The 20,613-nt window shown below is 40.9% G+C and overlaps 1 protein-coding gene and 1 long non-coding RNA gene across 13 annotated transcripts in view; one reads left to right on the top strand and one right to left on the bottom strand.

The window, feature by feature from the left end:
* LOC147757940 (uncharacterized) overlaps positions 1–4,194 on the bottom strand; it is a 109,109-nt gene extending 104,915 nt beyond the window's left edge. Inside the window, exon 1 of the long non-coding RNA XR_015320416.1 lies at positions 4,071–4,194. This is a non-coding gene — a long non-coding RNA (uncharacterized LOC147757940). The remainder of the gene's footprint in view (positions 1–4,070) is intronic.
* LOC111245297 (allatostatin-A receptor-like) overlaps positions 1–20,613 on the top strand; it is a 94,706-nt gene that overhangs the window by 47,642 nt on the left and 26,451 nt on the right. For 3 of the 12 annotated variants that reach the window (XM_086979301.1, XM_086979299.1, XM_086979304.1), the window contains exons 2-3: positions 10,257–10,401; positions 12,315–12,623. In XM_086979301.1, the coding sequence (XP_086835427.1) occupies positions 12,539–12,623 (85 nt within the window). In that variant the 5' untranslated portion in view covers positions 10,257–10,401; positions 12,315–12,538. The other 9 variants (XM_086979307.1, XM_022793471.2, XM_086979308.1 and 6 more) reach the window with 8 other exon arrangements.

The raw sequence follows: 20,613 nt of genomic DNA, 5'->3' as shown, positions 1-20,613 counted from the left end.
GAAGAAGACAACGAGAACAATACTTGGAAAAGTATGAACATTTTCAGGGAAGATCCTTTAGAGCGATGAAGTTACATTAAAATAACTAACACGATTGGTAAAGATAGCGAATGCCATTTCTAACAGAGCGAAGCCTCTACGCATGTTGATCGTATGTAAGAACGTATCTATCTTCAAACAGATGGATCTGACGAGGAGTTCCCGTAGGGTACCCTGCCCACTAGTTCGGCCTTTTTTTTGTAGGTACATTTTAGAGGGAAAGCCTACGCTGAAAAATCGAAAAGTCACAATTAAGCAGAATGAAATGTTTCCAACCATTATTAGCAGAAAGCATTGACCAGAATGGCAACAATTTTAGACATCTGCGGTACGATGAAAAGTAGATCCTTGTGCAACTTAAATAATATTAGAAGTTGGAATAGAAAATTGTCTATAAATTTTTTGAAACAACTTAGCTAGATATAAAACGACCGTGTCGAGACAGATAGTGGTCGATTGCAATGTATGCTAGAGAAGACATTTGAAATAAGCCTACGCATACGTATTTAAGCAGCTGGAGCTGTTCTCGGAATGATTCGTAGTAGGAGATATTCAAAACAAGTGACAGACTGTAGCCTTTACGAAAGAAACGAAAACAGGAAGCCAAATGAAGGAAACAAAGGTTTGCTGCAATGTGATCCCCTGATAGTGTAAGTATTTAAATGTACAAAATGTCCGAAAATAAAGCCTAGCTGGAACTACCCTGTAGGCATCTTCAGAAATGTCCACGTTTGCATCGACCAAAAAATTATCATGTAAACCTGCGATGAGGCCGGGTCCTCAAACAGTATCTTTGTGCGTTATCACTCAAGATACTGTAGTTGCCTATCGCCATTGTATTTCATTCTTAGCCATAGCATGACTACGCTAATGGATTTCACTGACCCAAATAACCATTTGCAGCATCAGCAATCGCTCTAACTCTAGATAAGCATGGTATTACTTGCTCCGTTTATGTAACCATGTCGGTAAAGTTGACCGATAAATTGTTTTACTCTAGCATACTTGGTAGCGCTCGCATCTGCAGCTACCTTAACATCTTTTCGATTTCAACATTCAATAGTAGTTCCAATTTATAGCGGGTATAGGACGTATGTATGCTGAATAGGCACAATGAGCTACCTTCATACCTATCAATGCGACATCCAGATAAAGACGACTAAAATATCCTGCTTATAGAACAAGAAAGTTATGCTTTTTTGGTTCTCGTACATATGACACCATCATCCCCACTGTATCTGTAACCACTGGAACCAATGATTTTTCTATTTAATTCGAAGCCGACATACGATCGAGTATGATTCACATATCCATTAAGACAAATCACACACTGCGCTACCGTTGCGTTTTTCGAGTGATACCCTCACCTACCCCCCTCACGGCTGAAAACAGTATACCAATTTATTCGTCAAAGACTCTTCGGTTGTCTGATCAATCTGAACTTGATAAGATAAAATTATATGAGGCACAAATAAAGCTATATGGCTCGCTAATTATTACGTACGAATAACAAAGCCATCCAACAAAACGCTTTTCTTTCTAGTAGGGGCTTTGATTGTGACTAGAAGGGCCATTGATTTACAGTAATTCATTGTAAAATTAAACACGTTCAGGATTACGCCTTGACTATCATAGACTCGTATGATATTGTACCGCGGAACGTGAAGTTGGCTTGTCAGTGGCCCAAATACCTGCCAAATCCGCGAGTGGACTTTTGTTTAGGAAGCAAAAAAGAAAGATAACAATGTGTGTACCCGACACTCCCTTCAATGTACTGAAACCCGTGTAGCTATACTGGCTATTCGTGATTCAAATATACGTGATTATCCATAATAAATTCTGCTTAAAATCTGACATTATTCGCAGTGTAGGCTGTATGTCGTCAATGGGATGGGATCCAAGCGATGCGTTATGCCGATAAAATGGTCAGGACTTTTATCAATAGCAGCTCGAGATATAGTGGGGCTTCACCTCGCCTTAGCCCACCCCACTCCCAAGATGTCTGTGTATTATAACTCAACGTAATGGCCTCATTAAAATAGCTTTAATTCGCTTGCTTTAGATAAGACAGGCAATAAAAAACCATGAAGTGGTCGTTTTCATTTCTTATCGAGAAAATATAGAAAATGCTTAGTTTTCGTATATAGTCTCACCTTTTATAGAAGGTTACAAAGAAAAAAAGTCCAGCGGCGCAAATTGATAAACCGAATTTATGGCTTTTGCATATCCAAAAAGATCTAAAAGTTTAATAGTATTCAAATTTGAAGTCGATGTTTTCTTGCGAAGAAAAACTGAGTAGTTCATATAGCTCCTGTCCTATGTGGCTTCACCCTTTCGTGTGTATAATATAATGTGTCATACACATTGTCGCTTGACCATTGTCACGCAGGACCACGATTCCAGTAGTGTACGATGCTGAAATCCCACCAGCGTTTCACGTAAACCGGCCAATTAACCCTATTCGCGACGGACTCTAGTCGCATTTCAGTTTCGCTCATTTTCCGACTATTTGCCCCTCTGTTGCAAAATACGAAAAAATAACTGTGTTGTAACTCTGTCCCCCCCTCTCTCTCGCTCTCGCTCGTTGGTCACTATAACAGATAACAATGCAGACGTAAGGCTGTCAGGTGCCGGATCATAATCTGCAGAATAATAAATATGGTCTTTACACAGTCCGATATACCTGACAGTTGTCAGAATCGTATCAAGCATCTACATTATGGTCCATTTTCCCATAGGAGGGCCTTTGATACAATTAAGCTATAGCTCCATTATCATAAGTTTTTATCTTTTTCGTGGGAATCGCACGATGGTATGATATATACGCATACGTCTATGAAGCCTAAGCATATCTTATCAATGGTGGCTGGCGTTATAGCCGTAATAACCATAAGTACATTTTTACATATCCGTTGTTATATACAATCAAGCAAAGTCGGCTTTGTTTTGTCAGTTATTAAAAGGACAAATTAAAATTAAATACCTAATGACCTATGAGATAAGTGTGCTCAGGATCGCTATCCTGTGTGCGTTCTTCACGTAAGCGTCTTCTTTATCTTCTCGGTTTTAAATGTTTCGTTGCTGACTTTCACTCACAAGTGCCACATCTACGTGCATGATATATATCATAACAAGGGCTTAGGGTCATAACAACGAAAGAGATCATTAGCTAGATCGCTAAGACAGAAAAAGATCAATTAAATGGCATTTGAGAAGACAGATGAAACGATAGAGGTTTGCCTGGTAGTAGGAAGTCGCTGTCGTTATTCCATTCAGTGCTATCTCGTATATCTTTTATATGGTAGAAATGCGAGTGAAACTAGACCAAAGTTTTCCTTTTCATGGGCTAGTGGCTCCGTCCTTTGTTATATCTAGTCCACAGGATGGAGTAGCTAAATAGACGAGTCTTGTGGGCACGTTCTATGCGCGGTTTATGGTTCTCACCATCAATGTAGCCAACACTTCTCCACAGCTCTATATATCTCGCTGTTTGTAATTACGCATTGTTAAAATTACCCCATATAATTTTTAGGTTTTCAGAATATGCGGTAGCAGCGAGCGCTGTTGTAACGTGTATCGTACCATGTCTATTGTCTATTGCACGTGTGTATATTTACGCGTACCATGTAGATCGGTGGGTGGCTATGTGTTTCTGTGCATACCTATATGTGCCAGTGATCTCTAATAATATAATTACAGTTTTCATCAACTATACATACATTTCGGCGTCAAATCTACTTTCGAATGTACCATACATTTGAAGCTGCTAGTTCCCCTTTTGCGCTTTAGGAATGTTTAGACCGAAGCTGAGTTTGAGCCTCTACTACATGTACGTTTAAAATCTAAAACGTGATATTTACTACGGAGGTCAAATAGGAATGGTACAACTGGGATCAGATCAGTCTGCCGAAATTCATGAAAAGCAGATTTACGCTGCGTGGTGTTAGCACCGATGTGAAGCACTGTGCGCCGGTTATTGGCCATCTTGTTTTTTGCATTACTGAAATATCGGCTATCACGAGCGAACTTACCGACGTGTAAATTGAAACGGCAGCTTCATCGCTATCCGTGGCTTCGTGCGTTTGTAACAAAGAGCTATTTGTTAAGTTCTTTGTTTGTTCACTATGACAATTTTGCCGTAGCTAGCTGACTTTATTCAAAGGACTTGATGTTCCGTTGGTCGCCGTCGCTTTATCTTTGAAGCCTGCGGATCACCGACATGATGCACACATAGCATCATTATGAATATGGCATTCCAGTGAACACAGTCGTAGCATAGTAGCACAGGTCAAATATTTTTAGCCCATTCAGACAAAAAACTGGGCTCGGATAGATTATAAGGGAATCTGCTTTCAATCTGTTCAACAGTATAACGAGGCACAAGGAACGCTGCTGGTTGAATAAGGGTACCAACTAAAGTGCACAGCTGGATGACGCGGCACAGTCGGCTTCGGGCAAACCATGAAGCGAACCTCTGCTATAGTGGAATATCTGACTAGTTAACGGATGGCGGGAATTAATATATATATATATATTTCCCTCGAAATATTAGAATATTTTGTTAAAAAAGCGCGCCAAAATATTCTGTCTTGTAGTTCATTGGGCGATATGGGCAGCCATGGTGGCTTCGAACATGCAGTTCCTCATGACCCCTGTGCACATGTTTTCTCGTCTGTGTTGTTCTGTTTTGCTTTGTTCTATACGGATCTCATTGCCTAAAAAGCAGCCGCTCCTCGTGCTATGTTTTTTGAACAAGCCTCTGATACGTATTCTGTCAATAGGAGCCTATATTCACTATGTGTGGTATGTATACACTGTTTTGATTTAGTACACATTCTCTCCTAGGCTGCAGTTCCGTTATTACTAACATGGAGCAAAGTGGCCTCCGATCCTTTAGAATAGCCTCGCATCTTTCTACACTGGGTAGACACGGTTTCGTTCCTAATTTCATGTGAATCTGTGGACAGGCAGCTTGTCCTCGTTTAGAAACCTTTCTGCCACTTAAAGGATCTGATCGGTTTCGATCTTCAACAATAGACCGAACACCGCCGAACTCTAAGCGAATCTTTTTTTACCGGTCAAAGCACTCTTTCTTCCGTAACATGCATTATCTTTTTTTGGTTGACATTTTAGGCCTCCGTTGACTTCTGTCCGTTCATTAGGATTAGCGTTGATCCGTTTGTGCAGTTTTGTCGAACTAACGTTGTCTTTCAATTTATCTAATTCCTTTTCTAGCCATCTTACACAAAATAGGTAATACAGTTTGTTGTCCCGTACTGCCGTGGGCGAACTGCTTGTCATTGCGAGCGCCGATAGCGACCGACCACTGGCGGCAAAGCCACCTTACCCTCGGTCCTGCGTTACTGCCGTCGCTGTACAAGAACAGTTTCAAATTCAGGCCCCCTAACGGTGCCCGGCAATGCGCGCAAATTTCACGACTTTTCATCTTCATAATGTTGGACCGCTTCGGATTTCTAAATAGTAGTAGGTTGCTGAGAGCGGTGTTCCGTCTATCGGCGCTCCAGGAGTGCAAAAGTGCTTCTGGGATTAAAATTTACAACCTCTAAAGGTACTTGGCCAGGCGGCTTTGGGCAGTGCTATTAGATACGCCTTCCAATCCGTGGTTATCTCCCGCTTTTGCAGTACGGACACACAGCTTCGATAGAATAAAATTTAAACGAGATCGTTTTCTGATTGAATGTTGGGCCAATTCGGAACAGCAATTACAAAGAAAGCTTGCGTTTGACCTCATAGGTTCAGGGTCTCTCTTTTTCAAGTTCGAGAGGTTTTACAGCACTACGATACCATTAAATGCTTTTCCTTTGAGATTTGTTATAGAGCACACGACTCAATTTCACGATGAGCAGTAAAAGCATATTGTCGCCAACAAATATTCTCAGATGCACACACATTACGTTCCTCCTGTTTGACTTCAATTCCTTATCCGGTTCATCGGCATTAGATCGTATGTATTAAATGAAACAACGCACTTTGGTAATCGTTGTCGACACTGCTTGCACAGACACCAGCGAGCACACGTCTCTCGTAGACCTTGCGAAACAAACAGCTGTGTCTGTCGTAGATCGAAGCCTTTCCGTTGTGGAAACAGCTGGTAAATTTAGGATAAACGAGATTACCTTATAACAGGAGCTTAAAACTATCGAAGTAGCTATTAGCCGCTAATACTCCAAGCAAGGTCGCTTCAACATGTGTGTAGTCGCAACGTAGATTTAATATATCTCCAGAGGCTTCATTAGCAGTTTATCTTGCTCGATGTGAAGAATCATGTCAAACTGTACCATTCTCAAGGTAGAGTCAATTGCATCCGACTTCACAAAGAAGCTATAGACAAACGAACAGCTGGTATTGCGACTGAAGTTTAGGAAAGAATTAGGTGATTGCTTTCTGTGCACGACACGATCAGTTTGCCCTGCAGCAGCTGAGCATAAACAAACGTTCGCTTTTAGGGGTAATGGACCGCTTAGAAAAATTTGTCTAAAAGAACAAAAATAAGTTTACACAATGGTCTTGCGAGAATACTTTAATATTAGCCTTTGTGTTCTAAGCAGGGTTCTCTCACGTGCTTGTTCCAGTTTGTGTTTCAAATAAGTTGCATCTCAAGCAACACATGCAAACGAGTGCCTGTTAGCAGTCAAGATTTTATAAACCCGTTCAGATCAGTCATACACGAAGTTTTTGAGGACCGCCTTGAACACTGCATCATTTCCTTGCGATCATTTGTTGTTCTCTGCAGAAGCTATACTAAACATAGATAACTTTGAAATTAATACAAACCTCAGTGAAATCAAGCTAGTTTCGACAGCTCCTCCACACTGCTGGATCAAGCTACCTCTCCTACAGGTGTCGGTATTTGAGCTACCTGTTTGAGTACCTATAAAGCATTACTACAACTGACAACAAAAAAGGTACAAAGTATTATATGTCGAATGAACAAAAAGTACGTACGAAGAATCATAGTTTTTAGTATATACAATATCGTTTGGATACCGTTTAGACAACATCGTATAGAGGATAGCTATATTCCTGCAAAGCGAGAACATGCACACAGAAGGTGATTTCCTTTCAGTAGCATAGGCCGGTAACTGTTCGGGCCTTCGGTTCACCGGGAAAAATGTACGGACTAAGACAATCACATCTCCTCAAAAATAAAGGCTTCGTTGTGAGCAGCCTCATTACAGCCTGGCAGGCTATCGCTAAGGGCAAAAAGTCAAGCTCATAAGTCATTCTTGACGCACACAACAAAAGCATTAATGGCTCAGCTTTTGACAATACAGGTTCGATCGTTTCAGCTGTCCGAAAAAATGCGCTGTATAGCTAATATCTGTTTCCCCTAAAACCTACGAGCTTTGTAGTTGTCTTTGATTGGTATACAATCAAAAATTAATTAATCATTTTTGCCCATTTTGGCAAATACAATGGTATGACTTCTTCCCTTAGCAGTGGTGTTAGCTTATATGTAATAGACACTCTATTTCTCACCTATCCTGATTTATTGGCATATTTGCTTAAAATATAACATGAGTACAATTCATTGATTTATATTTCGCTCAACTTGATGAATCTATATAGTGGCATCTTCAGTTGTTGTTGTTGTTGTCATAAACGTGACAACACACGATTGGTTCAGGGAGTCAATCATACGTGTATGTCTGGGAAAAGCCAGATACTAGTACTGATAGTGCGGACAAGAATCTGTATCTCTGTTAGCTAATTAAACGCCAACGCCAGTATCGGTAGAGGTTTGAAGCAAGGAAGCGCACTCCTTTCATTAAGCGTCAAATGCTTCATGGCAACATCAAAGACCGCAAGACGGTTCGTACAACTCTAATGATCTTTGCTAGGATCGTTACAATTACGCACGATACACTGAAACAAGGACGACAGAAATAAGACTTTAAAGGAAAGGAAAGGTGAGGTACAGGAGATAGCAGGAACAGCAACAGCAACAGCAACGGGCTTTGAAGTAATAGCCTTCGGTCTTTACAAGCAAAGGCGTGTTAACCGCATAGACAAATGATCAAAAGAGATTCAATGGTTCTTGCAACATAAAAAACGCCGTAAAGAGCGGTGCATAAGCATAGGCAATGGCTACATGTGTACATCGAAACTGTAAAAGCGTTATTCTAATGGGATTTGAGTCTCTCGCATAAAATGCGAGATACTCAACTAGATACGATTGCAAGCAGAATTAATACGTAAATCATATAGTAAGATCCGTTGTCATGTACTGCTATGAGCGTCGTAGGTAGTCAACGTAGGCGCGGTTTGCTCAAATAGTTACGGCTGATGTAGCGGTGGCTGGCGTAACTTCGGCTGCTTCCGGTGCTGGACCGGCGACGATAACGGCCTTGGCGATCTCTCCTACCCGGCCTGCTTTACGTCACTCTAATAATGTGATGTTACGTGTATGAACGTACGAACAAGATTTTTTTGTATCCCTGTGATTATATCTAATATATGTAAGAATACATTCAGAACTATATACAGGCAAGATAGCGGAAAGGCTGTGTAAGGCATCTTAATACGATTTGCATTCCATCTGGAAAGAGTCTTCTAAATCTGAAGCTAGCCGGCAAGCGGCAGCCTCTAACTTATTTGGTCTCGTTGTGAAACCGTATGTCAAGGTGACATAAGTAAGCAATTGAGAGCATGAATCTGTATACCCATATAAACACCAGTGGTAGGTTTGCGAAAAATAAGGGTAAGAGGCTTGGACGCTCCTCCTACCTGAGTTCTATTTTTCCTAAAGCTTCAGCAACTGTCATTTATGTCGCTTTATATATTCGGTATTTGTTCGTTAAATTTCTCATGGTACATAGTTCACGGTCCTGGCAGACGTCCTCCCATCCCGATTTAGGGAATTGGTCAGTGCCATACCTAAGCGAATGATCGCTTGCCACAGTATGACAAACTAACTGAAAAAAATCAGTTGGAAAAAGGCAGAGAGTGGGTCTAAGAAATGGGGCAGTGGCACAGGCCTGTGGCACCCGATCGTCTGATAGATTTATTTCCTTGTTACATCTGTCCGCGGTGTGAACTGTTCTGTAATGGAAATAGGGCCGCTTTATTTGCTGTTGCCAACGGCAATAGACTTTAAAACTAGCTTTAATTTGGAGAGAAACGAGACCGGTATAGGAAGAGTTTACATTACGAAAATATGGGTCGGACATAATAGTCCAAAACCGGCGAGGATTAAAAAGTTCTCACTTAACAGAAGGCGTATCTTAGTTGCACTAAGTTGGACTACACGTCTGTTATGGAAGCTGTTGCTACGGGTGCTTTAACAGATGCATCGTTTGGGCTGGCTCTAGCCTTCTATCTTTCAACATTTTTTTTTAACTACGTCTATCTCACCGAGAGGAGCATCATTTTCTACGTTCTATGAAAATCTGGGTTTTATTAAGAAGGACGAAGTCAAAAAGATTCGAATCAGAATTTAGCAAGTATATAAATAAGTCAGTCGTAAGGACAGCAGTAGCTTTGAAAACAGATAGGGCGAAATTCATATTTAGCTTACTGTGTGCTTAACACAAGTACGAATGTGTAAGTTACGAACCTACTGGGTTTAGATCCGACAGTGTAGCTATGTTCTACGTTAGGCTCAAAGAGCATATGTAGAAATAAACAACAACAACAATAGTGATATTTTATATGGTGACACTAGGTCATGCTCCAGGAACTGAGAAAATACTATCTAAGAGCAAGTTGACTCGGGAAATTTTGGACTCGGGAAACGAGACTTGGCATGTCAGATCGCTGGTAATCTTTGGAACATACGTCTCCGGTTTTGTAAGCTTCAAAACCTTCGCACACGTAAGGTAGCACTCACACGCTGTTTTTGAGCGCAAATTAAAAGTTGGCAACAATGGAACAAATAGTCATTTATATGGCTTATTATATCTTCATCATCGTATAATCCAATGGCGCCTATTACGTCGATCATAGCATCCCGTCAATTTCAAAACGGACATACTTAAAAAAAAATCACCGAGTTTATTCGACACACGATTGTAATATGTTATCGATAAAAAAAAAATGCCGTGAAAGAAAAAGTTTTGAAATCCAGTCATTATTATTATTACTATTATTTTTCGGCGATCGACAGGTATCAAGACAGTATATGTACTAACTAGTAAACAGAATATGCATAGAGCGTCCTTATATTTACAGAATCGTTCGTTCTATTGCTATTTCAGATATGTGAAAGCTGTACACAGCTACGGAGAACCTAGAGTTTCTAATCGATCTATTTGAAGCATGGATTGTTTAAAAAGGATTGCCAGAGTATAGCCACATACGAGATATTTGAAAGAAGATCCTAACAGCACCATGAGGATAGCCGTAAGTACCAATCAATATTAAAAAAAAATCAATACGTGAGTGAGTGCTTACGATAAATTTGCTATTGAGAGGAGAAGCATCACCCGTTAGGTCCAATAAAATTTCGTCCTGTCTGTCAATATGTTACTGCTGCGACAATGAGTAACGTGTTGAAAATCCGTGTGAATGGATGCATCTACTGCGTGTGAAGGGACTGAAAGGTCATACATGACGGTCACTTAGATGGTGTGTAGGCAGAAAAATTCAATATAGCTGAATTTGTTTATACGCTTACGCTATACCTACTAGTCTAATAAAAGGAGCAGCAAAACAATACAAGCTTTAGTCTGTTTTCAGGCCTGGTAGTGAAATCTGCTCAATTATCCAATGTTCAATTCACGATGTTTTTGTCCGTTCAGCCAACTTCTGGCGGAGTGACATTTACGGGCGTTACCTTTCAGAGATTCATCACTATTTTTGAGCATAGCTGATCCATTTTACGAGTTAACAGACTTTAAGATAAGTACTAAAGTGCATGAGACAGTAACACATTTATCAGACAACCTAATAAATTCTAAGAGGGTTTGGCAAAACATGTTAAAACGACGACTGTCAGCGAGCCTTTTAAAGAGATTTAGTGCCTCACCAGCTATAGCGAATACGCTTCCTAATGGTTAATGCCAGCAGAGGATTGAAGCTGTACTAAGACCGTCTATCGCCAACCTCAAACAGGTTAGATTATCGAATGTGGTTAAAAGCCAGAAGAAAATGCTGGAAAATAATTTCTTGCGTTTTATGTTCTTATTGGTTCTATGCCCTTGATGAATCACTCAGGCTTACCGAGATACTACAAAACCTGATGAAACGAATGCGCTGGCCTGCATATTCTAATACATTGTAAAGAAATGCTTAGAAAATCTCTAACCAGTCATTGAGTGGCCATTTAATTTTTCCTTTGGGGTCTTTTTTTACACTAAACCTACCACTGCCAGTCGCTTTGACCGTTTTGCGAGCTCACATATTTGAACTGTACGCCATTAAAGATCCACGTTTAGTTATAAAAACAGTCTTCTTTAAAGATCGGCCGTTTTGCCGGACGCGGTAGGAAGGGAAAGGAGGTAGCCAGTAGTGTTTTAAAGTGTATACTCCATTGCCCCAGACCAATAATGACTCCCGGCGCATGCGCCGACAGATCCCCTAATTCAGGCAAAGCAGATTTTCTACTATTGCTTGTCGCGCTGCCACCTGAACCTGCCTTTATACATACTTGAAGCACATATCCATATGCTGTCATTCGCACAGACAGAATCAGAAGAACGCATGGCACAACAAATATGTCAGCGGCAGTAGTAGGAATAGGCGACTGCACGAAATCCTCGAGATCGGGACACCTCCATCCTCATCACCACTGCCGCAAAAAACGAAGACCACAGACTTCGCTAAATGTGTTGCAGAAAAGATACAATTCGAGCAATGGAAGGAACTGCTGAAGCTCGATGCCTCTCCATCCGTGTCACTACCGACATCGACTCCTCAGCGTGATATAGCGCGCTCGTTCCTGAAGTCGTGTTGGCGAATTGACACCAACTTCAAGGAAAACTTGCCTTGTAGGAAGCGCTTTTATGCGCAGTTCAGTAGTATTGGCAATATTCATATAGAGTTGTATGCTAAGATGTCTCTCTACTGTTGCCACTGTTCCTGCAATAGCGAATGATAAGAAACTTTCTAGTTGGCTTCACTTCTTGTCATGACGGATGTAGCAGTAGCTAATTTGGCGGCTGTAGAGGTAGTTCATTACAGAACTAATATTCGACACCCTGTGCATATACGAGTATTCCTTTCTGTATGTTTGTGATTTCGTATCTGGAGTCTTCGTGTCATGTATTTTCACGAATGATTGCTTATGTTTCTGTGCGGTATTACTCTGTTTGCAGATGAGGTGTAGGGGCTGAGTCTGGCTTATACGAGGACCGGCTCAAGGCTGGCCCAGGAGATCCGCTACTAGTGGCTTAGCCATAGGCTGCGGACCACAGCCGCGGCAGTGGCGCACGGTTAAAGGCGAATCTGCAAAAAGCGGTAAATGATTCAAGTGGAAAATGCTGTAGTGGAAGCCCCGCGCAGCTGAAGCACAGCCTGAGCCCTCTTTGTATTGGGGAAAATGACGAGCTTAGAGGCTCTCGTGGCGTACGAAGACATCGCCACAACGGTGGCCGGGGGGAGCCTCTGCGGCGATCTCTGCAATAGTAAGCTCACCATGAGAATGCAGTAGTAGACCCGACCCCGTCGCCTTGTTTTGCGACGCACAATTTCATAGACTAGTTAGATAGATTCGTTGCCGGGCAGAAAGTCTGTCTGCTCTGGCTCTTCCCTAAGGGATTATGAATCGAAGTGAACGCAAGGCTCGGCTGCGGGAATTTGTAGGCTAGGTCATGAAGTAGATGTACGCGAACAAACCTGAAGTCTAGACGCATCTCGCGGTTACACATCCTAAGCCATTCGATTTAGCTTGCATTTTAATAGAATCATCAGTGTTCGCTGCTGAATTGCGATAATCTAGTAATGACAACTGTGTTACCCACAACAGATTTTAGCTTCATCTATAACTCCTATTACGGTATCCTCGTAGCGGATCACCTCTGTATAGTGTTGAGAAGTATATCTAACGTGTGCGGTTGTCGTGCCGTTTAAACTTACAGTTAAACTTCGTGCGTTGTAGAAGATGAAAGTAATTGGAATAGTTTGCTATTCTCCATTGCAAATATAGTGGCCTTATTTTATACAAGGCAAATCATTGATCAATTCTAGTTAATGACTCTGCGAGCGTTCTTGAGGTGGCAATAGGTCCTAAGTTTTATTCCGAAATTACTTCACAAAAACAATTAAGTTCGACGATATATATCTTATCTGTATATTTTATCCATATTATATCCTTGTAAAAGTCTTGTAGTAGATAAATGAACTGCCGTGAAGCGTCACGACTGTATACAAGAGTGCGTGTCGGGAAGTGGTCGTTACGTTATTATTACGTTACTGTGTTCCTGTATAAAATTCTGTTCGCAAGAAAAACGAAGTGGCGCTGGTGAACGCATAGTCAGATCACTTGAGACGATCGTTAGATAAGTCAGAGAATGATCTGTGAATGCTTAAAAGCAAATTTTGTTGGCCTTTAGCTTTATTCTCTTGTCTTACTTTTGTCTGTTTGTGTACGATACAGAATATATGAGCCAACTCTGGCTAGTCGTATCACCTATATATTGCTGGTAATAGTAACAATGATTATAAAATGTAAGTATATGCACATCTTCCTAGGGAGATAAGACGTTGTAAGGAAACTTCACGGCAACAACGCGGAGGACACGAGAGTAGAAAATTATCAAAATAATTAAAACGTTATTATGTAAACCAGTCACGCTAACTACATTTGTAGAACGAAGATTCAAGCAGACCTTATTCCAATCAGCGATGCTCTAGAGTCGAAGCTCGAGGCAACGAGACCTCATAATCGTAAATTACACTATGTTATTTGTCTGACTGGCAAAAAGTAGCAGTCATTAATAAAATGTACATACTGTAAAAATTTATAGTGAATCAGCTCTGTAATTTTCCTCGTGTATCGTATGATAAACTCTCATGCTGGAAATATGGGCGAAGAACCCGATCTAGGCTCAATGGAACAGTGTATCAAATGGTGCTATTTTTCATCCTATAAAAACAATCAATGGTAAATAAGTTCAAACGATGGTAACGTACGTGAACTTGAAGTACGTGACCTGGCGGACGAGTTTGGCCAAAAGCTATCCATAAAACGCCTTGGATATTTATTATTTGCTTACGGGAAATATGTCCTTAAGAAGCACCATTTTAGTCATGTAAAACTGTGGTATTGTGTAAGACTGTCATTTTTCTTAAATTAAAATATATCTTACGAAACCTGTTCGATATGGTTACTAATTTTACGCAGACATTAGTTTTTGAGTTGATATTTCTTTTACTATTTTAGTTATTTCAACATTTGTGACTTATCGTTGGCCAATAATTTCTTCGACTATATTTCCCAAAGGGTTTCTTCCGCGACTGCATTCACCATAGCCCTTTCCAGGCTTAAAAAAAGAAAAGATAGCCGTGCATATCGAAATACTTGCCAGTCTTAATTATTTCAGCTTTCCCTCTTAATGAAACCTTTTCCTACATAAATTTTCACCGAATTCGAGGAAAATTTTAACAAGTTTCAAAATTCCTTATAATGTCAAAAACAGATTTGGAAATTAAGGATTTCAAAAATGTTCAACGATTTCCAGACGCTTCAACAGGAATACTTCACAGCGTTACGTTACAGCGCGGACGTGCGATACCGAGGAGAGTTTCGTGGGTGTTGTTTAAACAAGATATGGAATTGCAATTTTTGACGATATATATATATATATATATATATATGTATATGGATAAACGAGCTCTACGGGTTCATATTGAGAGAATATGACTTCGCCACTTACTAAATATATTAGCCTTGCTGCAAAGAAAATCATAGGCAATCTTTTTAACATTCGACAAATCGTAAATGCACCTTGTCTCGTACTGAAGGTCAGCGGTCTGAAGTAATGTATAATACCAGTAGCGGAGGTAAAAGTTGGAAAATTTAAACGTTAATTTTTATTTGATCGTGTGGAAATCGTCGTTATAACTCCATCACCTACTTTTAGTTTTCGAAAGTTTGGAAATTTGGAGCACCTGGTGATTTTTCTTACGCAACACCCTTACACACTGTGTGTTATTTTTTACTCTATGCACCATTCAACAGTGTCCTCTTCCCTTGATAAATCTATTTTATTTTGTGCGATAAACGGGACTTTGCATCGAGTTTGAATTAAAAAAATGTATGTTCCTGAAGCGACAAGTTCGACACCTGCAAGCATCTAGAATCGATTGGATCTACTTAGAATTATTGCCTTTTCTAATCACTAGGTAAAATTAAATGATTGATTATACATTTTACAGTGAAAAGAGTTTCAAAAACTGGCTCGATAAGCTTTTCAACATCAAACCTAAAGGTTTCGAGCGAACAGAAATAAACGAATTACTTAAAAGATGGGACCAGGTCGTAGGGAATGAAGGCAAAGTTCGATCGTTGCTGTTATTAGAGTATGATAAAATAACGCGTTCCGTATAACCAGAGCAGAAACGCTTACGCATGAATGTAGCTATATAATAATAATGTTGATTGCAGATGATGCCTAACGTGTGAGTTAGGTAAAGAATACTCAAATCGACAGACTGGATATCGTCACATGTTTGAATTGAGATTGTAGACTTAAAAAACCCTTTAGGATGAGTGGCACCTTATGAGAATTTTTGTTGGACTCTTTATGCGACCCCCATATGATTTATACTTTATTTTTAACGGTACCCTTGATTTTGTGTCGCATTTATCCAACGAAGTGTATCCCTTATAGAAGCATTAAGACATGTACATTTAGGGCTTAATTGGGAACATTGGCTGTTTAGTGCTTAAATGACTGATAAATAGTACCTGTTTAAGGGGTGTTGGAAGAATTAGTTATCTACATTAAGATTAGACAGAAGCAGACGTCAAAGTACGGCCACAAAGTAGTAAACAGTACATTTATTTTTGTATACGCACGGTTGCACGATACGTCTATGACGACACATCATTGAGTCAAAAACAATAACTTCCTTACTCCCGCAAGGTGTGTCGGGTTCATGTGTCAAAAAAACTAGTAGATAGAAAAGAGGCATCGATAAAATGGCCGCCAGCTTCTGCTAGTTAAAAGCCGACCTGGGTTGACTAGGCTTGTGACTGCACATTTGTCTGCCAGTCCACCGTTCACAAGGCAGACGCTAGAGAATTCTAACGTGTGCTTCGGATATTATAGGCGCTTTATAGTGGCTGAGTTTCGGCTGTGTTCTGCGTTTTTGGGAAACGAAAGTAGAGTACATGACGTTTTGCGTAAAAGGGTGAAATTAAGTGCTTGCAGATGGTGCCGATAGCGCAGAAAGCTCTTAGGGAACAGGCTGTGTGTCAGTGCTGGATGCCAGTTAGCACTAACAAGACCAGCTTGATCTGGAAAAATTGATCGTTTCTTCGGGTAACTGGTCCTAACGCGTTCGGACAAAAACCTAAAAAAAGCCAACCAATTCATCCAGGCTCGCCGAATTACCTGCAGGGAGCTAGTATAAGCAATAGGCATCTTACACGATAGTAAAGCGAAACCTTAAACTTGGAAAAATGTAAGTGGATCTAAATCTATGTATTTTCATATTTGAATTTACGTTTCGTTATACCCGGAAAGACAGTCTGTCTTTAACTGCCTACTATTATATATCTACCATGATAAAATGTCAGCCACCTAAGGTTTACCATTTCCTCCTTTCGCTTGTAACTCTAAGTACGCGTCGTCATCACTGAAAAGGTGACCTTTCATTTGACGTACGCTTCTGCCTCTCACGTTGAGCACTTTTTACGCGTCTACGACCACTTCTCGAGAATACGACGAAGCGAGCGCTGCCTACCATACTTGCACAGAGACCACACAGATTGTATCAAACTTCTCAACGAGACAATTCTATGTGTTAGAAACTAAAAAAAGGTATTTGCTGTCTCGAACACGTGTTTGAGCGCAAGAGTCAGCAGACAAACAAATAAACCCGCCTCAACCGGAAATGCGCGCCTATCATTTGTGAATGAATCGCCAACAACAGGTGAACAGATCCTCCTGAATCTCGCGGTCGTTCGAGGCCAGCTAAGGAACAGGCGTCTCTTCAAGATCTCTTATCAAAGTTGTCATACGTGTGAAGAAGAGAACGCTGTAGAAGCTAAAATAACATATTTTAGGGTTTCTGTATGCTTGCAAACAATGTATTACTATAATTATTCCTACTAATGCTTATCCTGGAGTTGATGGAAGATGAACATACTTTTGCCACCAAATACTGAATGAAAGGTCGATTCTAATTATGTCCTCCATTTTGAACATGTATTATCATGTTTGAGTAACGCGACCTAACTAACCATGGCAAAGCTGAATTGATACCCAGGCGGGTGAATGCTATTTGAATTTATCTTTTCACTCTATTATTTGTTGAACCGGCCGCTGTATAGTACTTGTTTGACCTGACGACTATGGCGACGACTAAAGGATGTGATCATCAAATGATCGGGTAATGAGGCGTTTGCTGATTTGAATGGTCAAAGTTCCACTCGTTAACGAGCTATTCTCTACTCCTACCGCAGCTCTGTTGTGTTGTCCGAATCGAAACCTGCTTATAACTGGCACGTCATTATTGCATTGACTTTTAAATTTCTGCCTTCACGGGTGCTGCGCTACAGAAATGCGAGATAGGGCCTGTGTTGCAAGCACATATATTTGTCCTTTCTAGTCCCGGCTGTTCCTACCCTGATTGTGTAGACGTTAATACGATTAGCCCACGCACTTCTGTAAGCGCATGAACGGGAGGGGACGTTGACGGACGTTACTTCCCGTTAAAATAAAGTGATCAAAATCACTTTTAGACCCATGTCTAGGTTGTGGCTAAACAAAGTGAAGGTAAGTTAAGCGAAGTTAGATAGATTTTGAACGGGTTGACACACTTTATAACAAATTAGCTAAACAAGCTACAGTTTGTTGCCTAATTGTGCAGCCACTTCTCGAATCGCAAACAAGACAGACAATTTTTCATACAATATTAGGTCAATAATTATTAGATATTGTGTCGTATGAACTAGCAATTGTCTATTGTTTACACTTTTACCGTAACATTCTGCGTTCACGTCCTCGCGTGTTCCCCATGTGGTCGCCTCTTCCTCATTTAGATGTGTGAATGATTCCGCACGCTTGATGCAACACTCAGCCGTCTCCCTAGTTTCTATGCGCCATTGGCATAGTCCTCCAACAATTATGGCGTCCTCGCACTTCTGTGCGTCGTTGCAGGGCGTGCGCGGCGTCCTTCTTTTCTGTAGCCCTTACACTTCAGATCTGGTAGGTTCGTAAGGTATTTGGCCGCTGTATTCCGGTACGGCACTTCGTCCTTCAGTTAAACGTTCATTCGTCGACACTAGTTCTTCACGGGCGAACACTCTTTTACATTTTTTGCCTTAGTGCTGGCGATCGCTACCAGTATTAACGGTTGTACGAGGGTCTGGCTCCTGCGGCGATGTCTACAGTCTAATCGATGGATGATGCATTCTCCGCCGCATAAACGAACAGCTGTGCGGCCTTCAGGTCCTGCGGCTCCATCGCTTTTAGAGGTTTGGTTGTCCTAACCAATAGCTACTTATTGCTTCCATTCTGAGCATATATATATATATATACTAATGGCAATATAGATTTCAGCATACGTACTACCTATACTCATTTCAGCGCAGCATATCAAGCGATCGTTTTTTTTGTCCTCTCAGTACACTTGGTTTTCATAGACATTTGATTGAGACAACTTAATTCGATCAGGCTTCCAGTTCCCGATTGAAACGCTGTCTGGACGTATCTGCACGGGTCAACTTCTTACAAATCTTGAGTGGCTGGTTACCTCTTGACTGCTCGCCTCCTGCACTTTAAATTCTCGTGTTCTTCTGCTATCATCTCACCAGATAAACTGCTGCCCCTGCTTATGCATGGTGGGTTAGTCTCTTGACTCTAAATGCTCCAAGGATACACAATATCCATATAACACTCTCATACTGTAGAGTCTAGTTGAGCTTCCCTCACAGCTAAAAAGTCACCGACTAACAGATACACCACCTATTGTAGGCCGGGTATGATTGGAAGTGGCGGAGTTTTTATTTAATCATATTTCTCATGTACTATATCCCGAAGTGGAATTACACGATACGGTGCAAGGCTCAGCAATCTGCGCCGTTGAATGCGGCTATGTTTCGGGCGGAGATGAACGTAAACGTCTTGCTAACATGAAACATAAAATAAAGCCATATGCGTTCCCACCATCACGGTCACCATTTATGAACTGAATGTGTCTACGCCACTTTTTCCTTACACTGGCACTTTCCTTACATTAGGTAATTGTCGTTCCATTCATAACTTTAACTGACCCAGTGAAATCAATTCATCGACAACATACTATTCTGTCCCCGGACACTCTCCCATAAGACTACAACGGGGCTCTCATTAGCTAAGGATCACGAGAAACCTAATAGCCGTACCAGTTTCGGCCTCTTCAATAAGCCTGTAGTTTGTCCAGAGCAAAACACGCTGCTCAGTTTTTTCACAGTCTTTACCGTTGTCACTCTCCACTTAAATTTTCGGGCCTTCAGTGTGTGCGTCATCGAGAGGAGACCCCATGTATCCTACTTACCGGCAGCAAACAACTCTCGGCTATAAGGTCATCGCGTAGAGTTGCTGCTGTCGTCATTGCAGGAAAAGCAGAACAAAGCAGGCTTGGCCTTTTATAGCTGACTCGTCTCCGGTTTTTCAACGCGATTAATACGAAAGCAGCTGGCTGCCTACTCCATCTCGCTAAGAATACTAAACATGTGTAAATACCAACTGGCGTTGCTGGGATTATTTGCAAGCCGACTCCGCGATCTGGTGTCTGGTATTTCCTATGGCCGTGGGTACTTAGCTGGCTATGTATTTAGCATATGATATAAATATTAACAAGGCTTACGCGAAGTAAAAGACAATCATTCTAAGACAGACGTAAGTCAACTACCACTGAAAGGAGAAAACATGAGGTAAGTTCAAACTTAGAACCTCTAAACAAGAAGTGCTTCTTGCCACCGAACGATGTTAAGCAATCGACTAGTTCCTAACGAGACGTTTCTTTCTAGAGGGACCTGCTTAATACCTGTTGCGGTGAATGGTAGCTCATAAACGAATGCTGTTTTCCTATCTGTAAATTTTACAAGGACGATTTGTTGAGCTGTATTGTACGCCCTTTATGCCAATATGAACATCATAGATCTTGCTTGACTTGCAATAATACTATCGAAATAATATATGGTACTTCAATGGCTTCTCTTGCTCTGGTGTTCGAAGAGAAATATTTTTATGGGAACACGCAGCAGAGTTGTCCAATTGTCTCTGCAGATGTAAAGTTTTTCTGAATTTTCCCCAATTATATATATACATATATATATATAATTGGGGAATATATTTTTGGGAATTGGGAAACAGCACTGCCCCATATATATATATATATATATGGGGCAGTGCTGTTTCGGGTAATTGCAGTCTTCTGAAATCTCTAACGACGAAGAGGAGT

Source organism: Varroa destructor, unplaced genomic scaffold (genome assembly GCF_002443255.2).
Source record: "Varroa destructor unplaced genomic scaffold, Vdes_3.0 BEIS01000002.1, whole genome shotgun sequence".
In the NCBI taxonomy this organism is placed as follows: Eukaryota; Metazoa; Arthropoda; class Arachnida; order Mesostigmata; family Varroidae; genus Varroa; species Varroa destructor.
Note: the sequence above shows the minus strand (reverse complement) of the source record. Positions and strands in the feature narration are given on the sequence as shown.